At 32.2% G+C, this 13,842-nt stretch overlaps 1 protein-coding gene across 11 annotated transcripts in view; it reads right to left on the bottom strand.

Annotated features, from left to right (window-relative positions):
• Positions 1 to 13,842, bottom strand: part of LOC130669381 (phosphatidylinositol 4-phosphate 5-kinase type-1 alpha) — a 350,783-nt gene that overhangs the window by 314,806 nt on the left and 22,135 nt on the right. For all 11 annotated transcript variants that reach the window (XR_008990168.1, XR_008990170.1, XR_008990171.1 and 8 more), the window contains exon 9: positions 2,277 to 2,364. Coding sequence is in view for 4 of the 11 variants with exons in the window: in XM_057472248.1 (XP_057328231.1) it covers positions 2,277 to 2,364 (88 nt within the window). In the remaining 7 variants the exon portion in view is untranslated. The remainder of the gene's footprint in view (positions 1 to 2,276; positions 2,365 to 13,842) is intronic.

Genomic DNA, 13,842 nt, shown 5'->3' with positions numbered 1-13,842 from the left:
ACTTTTAACTCGACAATACCAGGAAGCTTTAGGGCAGGCTCGCGAAGCCAACCATTTTCTATGTTTACCCATTTTGTGAATCCACCTTATCAGATAATAAGATTCAGATCAGTAACTAAGGATGCTCATGCTATTTCTGATTGGGCTCAAAAGATGGTGATAAATTGAACTAAGACTAAAGTGATGATCTTTGACTCGAACAGTAAACCAAAATTATTAGATATGGCTAATCTCCCCTGTTGTTGTTGATGGTGTTACATCACGCTATGTACATTCAACAATATTCCTTGGATTGCTTAGTAACAACGATCTCTCATTCTCTCATGGAAAAATCATGTATCTTAGACAATCAGGAAAGTTAATTCAACTGTATATAGTCTGAAAATTCGAAAAAATATCTTTATTTCGGAAATTAGAAATTTATTGGTTTCAACAGCTATTCTTCTACTCATTCATTATTGTTCTGTCGTACTTATTGACTCTGCCATTGAAAATGATTTAAAATTACAGCGTGCTGTAAGTAGTAAAAAACGATTCATTTTTAATCTAAGGCGTGATGAACATATAACTCCTTAGAGACATAAATTGAGATGGCTTTCGGTAAAATCCAGATGATTATATTGTAGGGCTACATACTTATATAAATTATTCTTTATTGGTAAACCAAGTGATTCGAGAGAATTATTTATAGAAGATGAATCTAGACGGTCTGAAAGATTAGCAAGTCAAAATAACAACATTAATTTCTTGATACCAAATTTTAATACTTCTTATCTTGAAAATTAATTTGTAAATGGGCTCTGATGGGGTTAATCCTAGAATCATTATTATTTGTACTTATTTTGTAAATTAAGTATAAATAAATGATTAAATAAATAAGTAAATTCAGCGCTTCATCTCTGGCAAAAATTGCCACCGGAAGTATTGGATGTTACTTACTTCGTAGCATTTAAAAAGAAAATATTTGATTATCTATATTCACTTAATTTTTAGATTTTATAGTTCATAAAATATTAATATTAAATTAATAGATAACTTATTGTCCCTATAGTTTAACTAATACTGATCTTTATAAGGATTGTAAGATTATTCTCAGTTAAATCTTTCATATTATTAATCATTATTATTTATTAAAATTATTGTGTCACGTATCCTATTCTTTATGATCTATTATCCTTGTATACATATCCTCATCGTTACTATGTACCTACATTTGAAATTATTGTTTGTAATTATTTTTGCCATATGGACTGTGCCTTGGCATATTGAATCAACAAATAATAATAATAATTTTTATACTTTATATTATCTTTGCTATAATTTTAGATAGAACATCCAAAAGTTAATCCATTGAAATCAAATCAATGATGTTATAATGGATAATAATACCACAACTAATTTATTACAATAATTATCAATATTTCACGCTTCGGAATCATTTTTAATAATTTATAATCAAACAATTCCGACTGTGAATATTGAATACTCTTGAATGTGATTACGTCACCCCAACATTCTTAAAAGGAACATTTCAGAAAAAATGTATACAATTATTTTAGGATACAAAAATGGGATGAGATCTATTTATGTACCATAACTGAGCATTTGAATGGAAGGACCTTCTTAAAAAGAAAAGTTTTCAATTATTGAAGTTATCAAAGAGACATCTTTACTTGTGGGAAAATATTCAAAGCGGTATTTTGAGGAAAGTAAAAATGATTATATACTTCAATTAAAAAAACAATTCAAATTATATTGCTCTCCAAAGAATTCTTCAATATTATTTCTTACAAATACACAGAAAATAAAAAAATATGATTATCTTATATATAACATTTTTTTTTCTTAAGGTTACAGGCATTCGAAATTTCGAATTCTATTTCTTTAACAATATTTGAAACTCAAGTTTGGATAAAAGGAAAAATTAGAAAAAAAAAATTAAACTATGGAGACTACTTTAATTGAATACAAAAATTAAACATAATATAACAAATAAGACTTTTTTTTTTTTTAAATAAAACTATTTCAACTTATAAGTTTTAAAGACCTCATAAATTTTGTCGGTGTAAACTATTATATTAATTAAATAACTAAGATTGTAAAAAAAATAAACAATTACTGTCTGTTTTTTAATGTCTGTAACAATACTAGAATTCACTGATTTAAGCTTCAGTATATGGATACTAATCAAAATGGACTATAATTTCAATGTGCTTTATTCAAAGTCCGCATCGATGTTAAATTTATAAGTAGAGGTTGATTTGGATAATACTTACGTGATGGAATCTTCTTAAATACAGTTTTCGCCATAAAATCTTGAAAGCGTTGTGCGTAAAATCCTGGGCGATGTACTGACACAGTATCCTAATTGAAAAGTAATCAATTGTTAAGCACGTACATAAAATTAGTATCCGAGAAGTGAAAAGTTACAGCATAAGCTAAAACCTTACAGTATATGTCACAAGTATGAGTGTGAGCTAAACCTCAATTCAAACTTAAGTATGAATGATGTAAAAACTATTTTTTTATCATTATCACTTCAGTTGGTGAACCAGCAAGTTACACCCTCAACTCTAACAAAAAAGCGATATTAAGGTAGTTGTCCTGCTACAATCTTGTCAAAAAGTTATGAGCCATATGAGCAAGATTAGGTTAGGTGGTAGTTAAAACGAGATATTGCTTTTTTTTGATACGGTACCCGTGGAAGGTTTACCTACACACTACTCATATATACGTATACACAAATACTGTTGAACATTTTTTAAAATTATGATTTGTCAAGGTCGCATATGTTCTACCAGTTGCTGTATAGTGCACTGAGTATCTGTTTAAATTTACCACTCAAATAGTACTATGCATAGTCGCCTACAGCGCTGTCAGATTGTTTTTTTTCCAATTCACCGACATGTATATTTTTTATTAGTTGTTGAACTTTGCATTGCTATATTTTAACAATGAGATGGTGAATATTTTTTTTCAAATTAAGGACAAATTCATTAATTTTCTGTTAGTTTTCCAAAAGTTTCTGACTGTTAGTTTTAATATTAAAATCACGGACGCGACTTGAAAAGTATACTCCTCATTGCTCGCAATGTTAATGATCCGAACTTTGATTCTAAATATCTCGAATTAGAGATGGTCAATCGACTTCGAATTTTAATGGTAATTGTATCTTAATACCCTTACTAAGTATAAAAAATTTTAAAACTTTCTGACACTATACCCATCACCCGGCAACTACCTTCAAGAAAATAGCGACTGTTATAAAAAATGTAGCGGTTTAACGTTGTGAAACTCGTATAGTGAGCACCAAAATGCTGTATTAAGCTAAGTAGTAGAGATAAATTGACATCGAAGTTAGTTAATTAGTAAAGTTACGATTCAGTAATTCATCACGTGTTTAATAGTACAAAATAGTGCATCTTAGTCTTTAAATTGCTTTGCTTTTAAAATATTATTTTACAGGTTTACTATGTCTTCATTTTCAAAGTCAAAGATGAATTGTAAATGTTTTCTTATCGAGCGTGAGCAGATGTAACTAAAATTTAATCTTGAGCGAACGCTGTAACTACACTACTCGGCTGTCACTTAATTCATGTAAATATTATAAATATTACAATTTTTAATTTGTAAGACTTGTCTAGAGAGTACGATTTAAGAACTTAAACAGGGAAATTTAAGTTCTTCTACAGAAGTACAAGTAACCGAGATTATAAGTTTTTTTAAGTGATCATCAATCTCAGTATTTTTAAGAATATTGAAAACTTTTTTTTTTAATCTTCAATGGCATACCAATCCTATTTATTGTAATATTTGGCTAGCCTCTCTGTGCTAGCACGACAATTACTTTTTATTTCAAAAACGGTTTCGCCCCGAATATACTTGCTGGGCTCATCAGTAAAGTTGATGCAAGTATATTCTACTTTAGACCGTTTAATTGATGTTAAATTTTATACCCAATTTTATACCCAATGGTATGCCATTGAAGATTAAAAAAATATTAAAACACCAATCAAAGAATATATGAATGCATTAGCATTCATATATATTAAATAACTAACAGCAAATAAATATAAGAGGCATTAAACATGGAATGGAGAAAAAATTCCATTTTTTCCAAATGTGGAAAAAAATGGAATTGGGTATAAAATTTAACATCAATTAAACGGTCTAAAGTAGAATATACTTGCATCAACTTTACTGATGAGCCCAGCAAGTATATTCGGGGCGAAACCGTTTTTGAAATAAAAAGTAATTGTCGTGCTAGCACAGAGAGGCTAGCCAAATATTACAATAAATAGGATTGGTATGCCATTGAAGATTAAAAAAATATTAAAACACCAATCAAAGAATATATGAATGCATTAGCATTCATATATATTAAATAACTAACAGCAAATAAATATTGAAAACAATTGTTTGAAAATTTCAAATGGCAACAATGTTATGACATCAGATGTGAGAGAGCGTCAAAAATACACTGGTCACAAAAATTAAGGGATAGAAAAAAAATCCGATATTTTTAGGTGATTTTCAACATGCTGTGACTCAGTGAAAAATGGTCGTATGAGAAAATTAATAAAAGCAAATTGTAGCCTCAAGTTTCTACTTTTCAGATCTGGACCTCAAATTTTATCATGTACGGTTCCGGAGTAATCATAAGAAAACAAACGAAAAAGAAATTTTCAAAATTTTTGCTGGTCTTTCAATACCTCTATGGGCGTCAATAAATTTTTTTAAATAATCCGACCGTATGACTTTTCTAGGAAATTTTATGCCCTTTAATTTGGCGGCCTGAAAAATTCTCTACGACGATTTGGCGCCGAGTTATCATTGATCAAAGCAAAAAGGTCCATTTTGGCTTTGATAATCAATAACTCCGGATGTATTGGTCGTACAGAAAATGAAAGCAGGGTTTTGAAAACTGGAAAACATTCTCTATAAGGCAAAATTAGTGGCATTTGATAAAAAAATTTTTTTTAAAGCGATATTGTTTAGTAGAAAAAGGGTCAAAATTCACAAATTTAAGGATATTCGGAAATATTGCTATAACTTTGGATATAACGGATGAACAAAGGATATCTTTGTCTTTTTTTTAACCTCAAAATGTCCTGAAAAAACCCTGAAAATTCCAAATCGCTGCGATTTTTTTTTTCTTAGTATCCCGAAGCTTTAAATTTATCGATTTTGTCAAAAATCACCATAATTGGTAGTTTCTCGGTTTATGTTCATTTTTTCGATTTGAAATGGTTTTTTTACCGATAAGCTTCATTTCTTTGATCAAAAAGATCAATTATCAAAAAAAATTGAAAAAAAAAATTTTGAAAAATTTTTTTTTTCAATAATTTTTTTTTTCAATATTTTTTTGTTGTTGTATCCGCAATGATTTATCATTGTCAAAAAAAATTCCTCAATTTTTTTTTTACCGCTGTGACTGCATCTGCTTTAAATGTCAACTTAACAAACATACGCTTTGGGTAACGCTAATGCCGGCGGTATAAAAAAATTGAGAAATTTTTTTTGATATCTCTCAAACGAATAAACCGATTGAGACGGTTGGGATGGCAATCGACGCGTTTTATCAAGTTCTAAAGCTGATCAAATTTTGAAATTGATTTATCGAGTCGATTTTGAGATATTTAAAAAAAAACTAAAAAAAAAATCGGTCTGTCAGTTGACCCTGCGGGCCAGCCCCAAAACTTCCCGCTGTTTTCGAGCTCAAGAACCTCGAAAACATTATTGTGAATACATTTTCGAGCTCTTCGAGCTCGAAAATACGTTTGTATGCCGTTGTTTTCGGAGAAAAAACGTTTTTCACCATTTTTTCTCCAACGATATCTCTCAAACGAATAAACCGATTGAGACGGTTGAGGTGGCAATCGACGCGTTTTATCAAGTTCTAAAGCTGATCAAATTTTGAATTCGATTTATCGAGTCATTTTTGAGATATTTCAGAAAAAATAAAAAAAATTTTTTTTTTAATTCTTTCGACAACGGTTTCTCTTGAACGAATGAACTGATTTTAATGGTTGAAGTGGCATTCGACGCGGCTTATAAAGCTCTAGAGCCCAGTCCATTTTGGAATTAATCCATCGAGCACATTAAAAGTTATCCAAAAAAAACATTTTTTACAAAATTTTATTTTTGGAATATCTCTGAACGAGCCCTACCGATCAAGCTCAATTTTCTCACGGCTTTAAGATATTGACAAGCCGCGTCGGATGACACCTTAAAGTTCAAAATCGGTTCATCCGTTCAAAAGATACAGGTATTTACATACGTACGTACGTACGTACGTACATACATACACTCTGACATCATCGTGAAATTAGTCAGAATAGCTTCCTAGGACTTCAAATCGTCGACATCTGATGAAAATTCGATTTTCGTAAACCGGACCGAAACCAATAATTTCCCGAATTTTTGAAAATTTACAATTTTCTTAGCGGGAAGTAAAAAATGACATTGGTATCTACAGTTACATTGACCATGAGATTGATACAGAAAATGCTCAACCCATTAAACAGTCTCCTAGACGTATTCCATGACAATATAGGAAAGAAGCTTTCGAATTATTAAAAGATATGAAAAGTCAAGGCGTTATTCAACCTAGTTCTAGTCCATGGGCATCTCCAGTCGTATTTAAAAAGAAAAAAGATGAAGCTCTTTAATTTTATGTAGATTATCGACAACTAAATTCCGTAAATTCCGATATTTATTTTGCCTCAAAGTCCGAGTGATAGGATCAAGCCAACAGGTTTGTGCAGAGTTCTTAGCTCTACTAGATATTGTGATCGACTGCCTTGATTCTGTCGCTCCTTGGTATAATACATTATCAAAAATGTTAACGTTGCATCTCAGGTTTCCTATGAGAGAATCGTCGTGGCCCGGGTCTCATGCATCGTCATCTGTTTAGACTATCTGCGAGCCACGGCGACTCTCTTATCGCAAGAGATTTCCGTTACATTGTTGGCGGTGAATAAAAATGATATCGCCAACAAAGTAACTATTTGTTAACTTATTATTTAATTATGATTCTAAGAAGTGTCGAACCGTTTATTCGCCCACGGCGGCGAATAAATAATTCGAGACTTCAAAAAAAAAATTTCTAAAAATTTTTATTTAAATTTAATTAAAACCAGAACGTAACAGCACCCTCAATCAACGATCCGGTTGAAAAATTGGATATGACAATTCTTCAATACCTCTCGAAATTTATCTCGGCTGGAGCTTTGGATTCCATCCGCAAATGACAGAGTCAACATTTTTTTAAAGTATTACACTACTTTTGGGAGATAGGTGGATACCCTAGTGAGTTTCCGAGGAGCTTTTAGGGAGAAAAATGAAATTCGATGCAACGTGTGCTATCCAGTATCATTGGTATATTAGCTCGAGATGACATATCGGTGAATGGTCTGAATGAATCGAACGGCAGAACATGAGCATGTAAGATCGAAAAGTACTAAATTGATTACAAAGAAAATTTATGAATTAAAAACTAATGAATAACAAGATGTAAGGTTGAAATATGTTTAAATATAAAATTTAATAAAATGTTGGAGATACTCGTTTTGTTTTCTTTAGTATGTGCAGATAAAATTTCCAATTTCATTGGGGGAAGAGAGAGAAGTCCTAGTCCCTCAAGGAGGAGAGAAAGGAGTTCCTGTTCCCATTCCCATCATTGATTTCGGTCCGATTTTTTAAAATCGAATCTCTAAGAGATCTTGACGTTTTGAGGTTCTAGGAAGCTATTCTGACTAATTTCAAGATGATGTCCAAGTGTATGTATGTATTGTAACATGATGAAAAATTCGACATCGACCCGAGGTTTTTAATTATTTGAATATAATAAATAATTACCCGGTGAGCAACTTTTGGTGACATCTATGATCACCATTCCGACTTTGACCGAGCAATCGACCTGAGGCATTGATTGAAACGAGAGATCCGGGATAGACGCCAAACGGAACGGTCACGTTTTTTTGTATTTGAACAATTCGACTCCGACCAACGACCAATTTCGATCCTGAATATTGAACAACGCGATTTACGACTAAAACGACCAATCTGAGTTTTGATCCGATATTTTTAACTTCCCGCTGAGAAAATTGACGATTTTCAGAAAATTCGGGAAGTTATTGGTTTCACCCCGATTTTCAAAAACCGGGTTTTAATCATATATATATGTATGTGTGTGTGTGTGTGTGTGTGTGTGTGTGTGTGTGTGTGTGTGTGTGTGTGTGTGTGTGTGTGTGTGTGTGTGTGTGTGTATGTGTGTGTGTGTGTGTTTTTTTACCATTTTTAGAATTTTAAGAATTTTAGACCATTTAGTCAAATAAACTCTGAGATATTTAAGAAATACGAAAAAAAAAATAATTTTTTTTTTCGTTTTTTTTGGATATTGTGAAAACTGTTGGATCGATCAATTTCAAAATCTAATCAGCTCTAGAACACGATAAAAGCTTCCGATTGCCACCAAGAACGTCTCAATCAGATAATCCGTTCGAAAGATATCGTCGACGAAAGAAACAGTAGAAAACGGATTTTTGCAAATATCGTCGAAACGACTAAACCAATCATTCCCTAAATTTCATCAGCTCTAAACCTTAATAAAACGCGCCGATTGCCACCTCAACCGCCTCAATCGGATAATTTGTTCAAGAGGTATCGTCGACGAAAGAATGGAAAAAAATCGTTTTTTTCCGTTTTTCGTGGATATTTCGGAATCTATCAAAGCGATCAATTCCAAAATCTATTCAGCTCTAGAACTCGATGTAAGCATTATATTGCCACCTCAACCGTCCCAATCAGATAATCCGTTCAAGAGATATCGTCGACGAAAGAATGAAAAAAAAAATCGTTTTTTTCCGTTTTTCGTGAATATTTCGGAAACTATCGAATCGATCAATTCCAAAATCTGATCAGCTCTAGAACTCAATAAAAGCATTCGATTGCTCCCAAGAACGTCCCAATCAGATAATCCGTTCGAGAGCTATTGTTGACGGAATAATGAATGTAAAATCTATATCTTTTTTTTTTCATTAAAAAACATCATAATTACTGAACAGAATTACTCAAAACTAATATGTTCTTCTTTATATAAGTCATTGAAAGTGATTGCTCAAAAATCGTCATGTTCGCGAGTATCACGATATACTTGCACGATGTAGATACAACGTATCACGTAAATACTTATTTTTGAGCTAATTATTGAACATAATTGTAAATAAATATATAAAAAACGCTCATGCATTCGTTATTTTGGATTCTAAATTTTCAAACTTTAACATAAACCGTAACCCTTTTGAGCTTGAAAAGCTTATAAAAAGGGAAACGAAGGTAGTTTCGAGCTTGAAGAGCTCGAAAATGTATTTATACTAATGTTTTCGAGCTCTTGGAGTTCGAAAACAGCGGGAAGTTTAGGGGCTGGCCTGCAGGGCGAACCGATGCCCAGATTTTTTTTGTGATAACTATCAATTAATTTTCTGTTTAATATACGACTAATTGTTTTTGTAATCCTGATCAATTATTTATCGTAATCTTAAGTGCCTGACCTTTCCCCGATCCGCCACCCTGAGCCGATTTTGATAATTGTTTATTTGGTGATTATTACATCACCTGGCGCCCAACTAATAATTTTGAACAAGGTTGCCAAAAATCGTAAGTGTATTCGGACTTCACTCCGGTAGATCCCCGGTGGTGAAAACCCGTTACAGTATGTACGTACGTATGTAAATATCTGTATCTTTCGAACGGATAAACCGATTTTGATTGTTACGATGGCATTCGACGTGGCTTGTCAATATCTAAAAGCTGTGAAAAATTGAAATTGATCGGTAGGGTGCGTTCGAAGACATTCCAAAAATAAAATTTTTTTTTTGGATAACTTCTAATGTGCTCAACGTACTGATTCCGTAATCTAATCAGCTCTGAAACTTTAGAAGCCGCGTCGAATGCCACTGCAACCATCAAAATCGGTCCATTCGTTCAAGAGAAACCGTTATCGAAAGAATTAAAAAAAAACATTTTATTTTAGTTGTTTTGAAATATCTCAAAAACGACTACATAGAAATGGAACCTTTATTAGTCGCGCATATTGGCATGCTCGTCGCCTCTGATCACTGTTTTCATATTTATAATACTTATCCACATATTTCTAGTTTCTACATTCACAAAACGTGTTTTAGTTTCATACAAAAGCGAATTATATGTGTGCTAATAAGTTATGTTCAGTAGTTATTTAAATTGGATATTTGGATTAATATTATTTACTATTCGTAAATATTAGTGAAAAAAATTGTGCAAATATACTTTTTCAAGAGCTCCAATATAATTGAGGTTAAGTATCCGTATGTATTATTTATAAATATAAATTAAAATATTAGTATTTAATATAATCAATACTAAATATCATTAAATTATTAATGTTAAATATTTATTATTGCTTATTTAATATTTACAAAGTAAAGAAATAAATTCAATAAAACATTTGTGATAAAAATTAAAATCAAACATCAAATTAAAATATTAATTTTTAATATTTATTATTAATTATTAAATTGAATAAATAATAAATTTTCATAAAAATAAATGAACAAATTTAATAAAAACTTTTTGATAAAAATGAAAAGTGAATATTAAATTGAGAAAATGATAAATATTTGAAAAATGAATAAACTTAAATTCAATTATCTGATTTATTGTGAAATTTATTTTTATAATATTTAATAATCAATAATAAATATTTAAAATTATCAAGATCAAGTTATGCGGCAGGCAAACCAAGAGTTTTCTTCAATATTGACAAAAATTGAGAATAGTCAACAACTCGACGATCGCCAATTAATTTTATTGGAATCACGATTTATGACAACTCAAGAGGCCGGAGTAGAATGTCGACATGGAATCAGATTATTCAATACAAACGAGGCTGTCACAAGATATAATAACCGAATTTTAAGTGCTGCTCAAAATAAAACAACTTCAATTGCTAAAGACGTATTTGTTGGTTGTACTTCAGCAGAACAAACAGCTTTTGTAGTTCAAGAATGATATAAAATGTCGGTCATTGATACTGGAGGATTGCCTTATGAAACCGTATTTGTGCCGAATGTTTTTTATCTGATTACAACAAACATCGATGTGTCAGATGGCTTAGCAAATGAAGCTGTTGGAAAATTAATTCATCTTGAATTTAATGATGAAGGAGATGTGAATGTTGTATGGCTTGATTTCCCAGACTCACTAAAAATTTGTCAAAAAATAAAGAAAAAAGTCGCTGGACATGTAGCTTCTCATCAAATTAGTACAACTGCTGTACCGATAGGAAGAAGATCTACAACTATTCCACTTAATAATAACAAAACGATAAATGTTAAACGATCGCATCTACTTTGAGTTTGCAAATCGAAACATGGACGACATTATTTCAAGTTACCGGTAATTTAAAGTGGTGACTTCAACGTCAATTTTTCCCGTGAAGATGTTCAACCACTTATTGATTTCCTCCAAAATGACTTGAATCTAGCCATGAATAATAATTCTCTGATTTCGACAACACGACATGGCACTACTATAGATGCTGTATTTGCACGATTTCTCAACGCTGTTAATACAAAACTTTTCGTATCATATTTTAGTTATCATAAGCCACTGATAACTGAAGTTTCGATTCAGTCATTACCAGAAGATGATATGACAGTGGACATAATTTAAAAATAACATTCGAACAATGAGAGAATTTATGTTACAGTTAATGTTGAGACAATGTGAATTGTCATCTTCTCCCTCAGCCTTGCGGTTCCCATTTTTCCCCGTCTCGTTGCCGTCTGAAACCACCTAAAGCTAGTCATAGTGCCATGGTCACATGACTAGTTATCACCTCAACGCATGACCGTGAGGGGAAGTGGGGAGCGAGCCCAAAAACTCAGCCCTAAGACCCTACGGTGATTGAACTTCACTTCGATCCTAAATCAATCAGCGATAAGACTTATAATTTAGTTTTACTGTCATATACCAGCAATTTATTTGCGACTTTGTTAATACGGCTAACTACTTTGTAAATCGGGAAATTAACTTGCGTTATAGTTGTATTACTAGCAATTCTCTTGCGATATACTTTACTGTCCAAGTTTACTGATAATTATAAACAAAGTTAGTTCAAATAAATATTACTGTACGTTACCGGCGATATACTCGCGATATAAAATTTATACTGTGCTACGAATCTGTCTACATTATATCCAGCGCTTGCATTTTCTTGTAAGTAATTTTGATTATTATAATTGGCAATAAACTTGCAAAGTATTCTGATTAATTCCTTTTATTCCATCTATCACTGTTCATCCTACTTATTTCCTATTTTACTGGTAAGATTATTAAATAGTCTGATAAAATAAATATTAATTAAGTTACAAATAGTAATTTGACGATCAATAAGAATATTCTATAATTTTATAAGCCGTGAGTTAAGTTGATAAGTTTTCTCATACGTTGCCGAGTTTGAATAAGTGCGGGTCTTTGCTTTGCAAGAACCCCAGCCCACTGCTCCCTGATTAAAAAAAGCGATTTAAAACGATTTGCAATGTTAAATGCCCATAAGAAGAGGGATTCAAAAGTATTCAAGGTATTCAAAAGCATTAAAAAGTATTTAAAATTGTTTATTTCGAATCGTTTTAAATCGCTTTTTTTAATCAGGGCTCTGTCCAAGTAAAATAAAATTTGTTAGAGGCCAGCCTAAGCCAGGGTTCAACCCGCGAATTCTGGTGGCTGCTGGTAAAAATCGCGAAGACGAGAAGCGATTTGTCTCAATGTAAGAAAATGAATATTTATTTATTTAATTTTTCAAATTTAAACTGAACTTTATTGACTGTGGTGACTATCCTTATCCAGTCCTTTTATTATTTTATTGTAATTAATTATTTGCATGCAATTAAAAACTATTTTTTAATAATGCCAAAGAAGTATAACTTCTCACGCGCGTACATAAATACATGCACCTATTTTTTTAAATTTTATTAGAGTATATGCTGCGCTCTCATTGGCTTAGGGCGTCACGTGATTTGACCAGACGTTGCTCTCTCTCACATTCATTCTTTCCCGACGCGATTTCACTCTATTTTACGGAAGATTTTTAACACGTTTGGCAGTTTTTTTACACCATCAAAATGATCTGGCTTTTTGGTAGAATTATTAAAAAAATGTACTTGACACGCTATTAAATTGACAGCGTTGGTCGAAAATACTTTTTTGATATTTTTAAAAAATATGATTGGGGTAGTCTAGTTCCGTGTCACCCCATTCAAATTATCTGTACTTGCCCTCGCAGATTGGAATCACGGTGGAAACACCGTGGAAGTGTAAACACCGTGGATCCATTGTGGTTACACGGTGGCTTTGTACCGTTTCACCACCGTGGTTCCACGGTGTATCCACCGCGTAATCACAGTGGAAACACCGTGTATACACGGTGGTAAAGCCACCGTGGAATCACGGTGGATACATTGCGTAATCACAGTCGTAAAATGGAACAAACCTACCGTGTCCACCGTGATTCAAATCTGCGAGGGCGATAAATTATGTTTATTATTGACAATAAATTACAATTTAATTTATTTCATGCTGGGTCAATTATGTTTTCCAACATAAATATTTTACCTGACTTGTACGCTGCGCAGTACCTGGCCCACCTGTGAATGCTAGCCAGGCTAACCATTCCCTATTCGCTCCGAGGCCATCGAGGCCAGCGCCAGCGGCGGCACTTTTACGCACTGTATGACGAATATTTTGACAGTTTCTCGTGATGTTACATGCAAATGTGAGTGATTTGTTTTATAAAAAAAG

Source organism: Microplitis mediator, chromosome 6, assembly GCF_029852145.1.
Source record: "Microplitis mediator isolate UGA2020A chromosome 6, iyMicMedi2.1, whole genome shotgun sequence".
Taxonomy (NCBI): Eukaryota; Metazoa; Arthropoda; class Insecta; order Hymenoptera; family Braconidae; genus Microplitis; species Microplitis mediator.
This window is presented reverse-complemented; position numbering and strand designations above follow the sequence as displayed.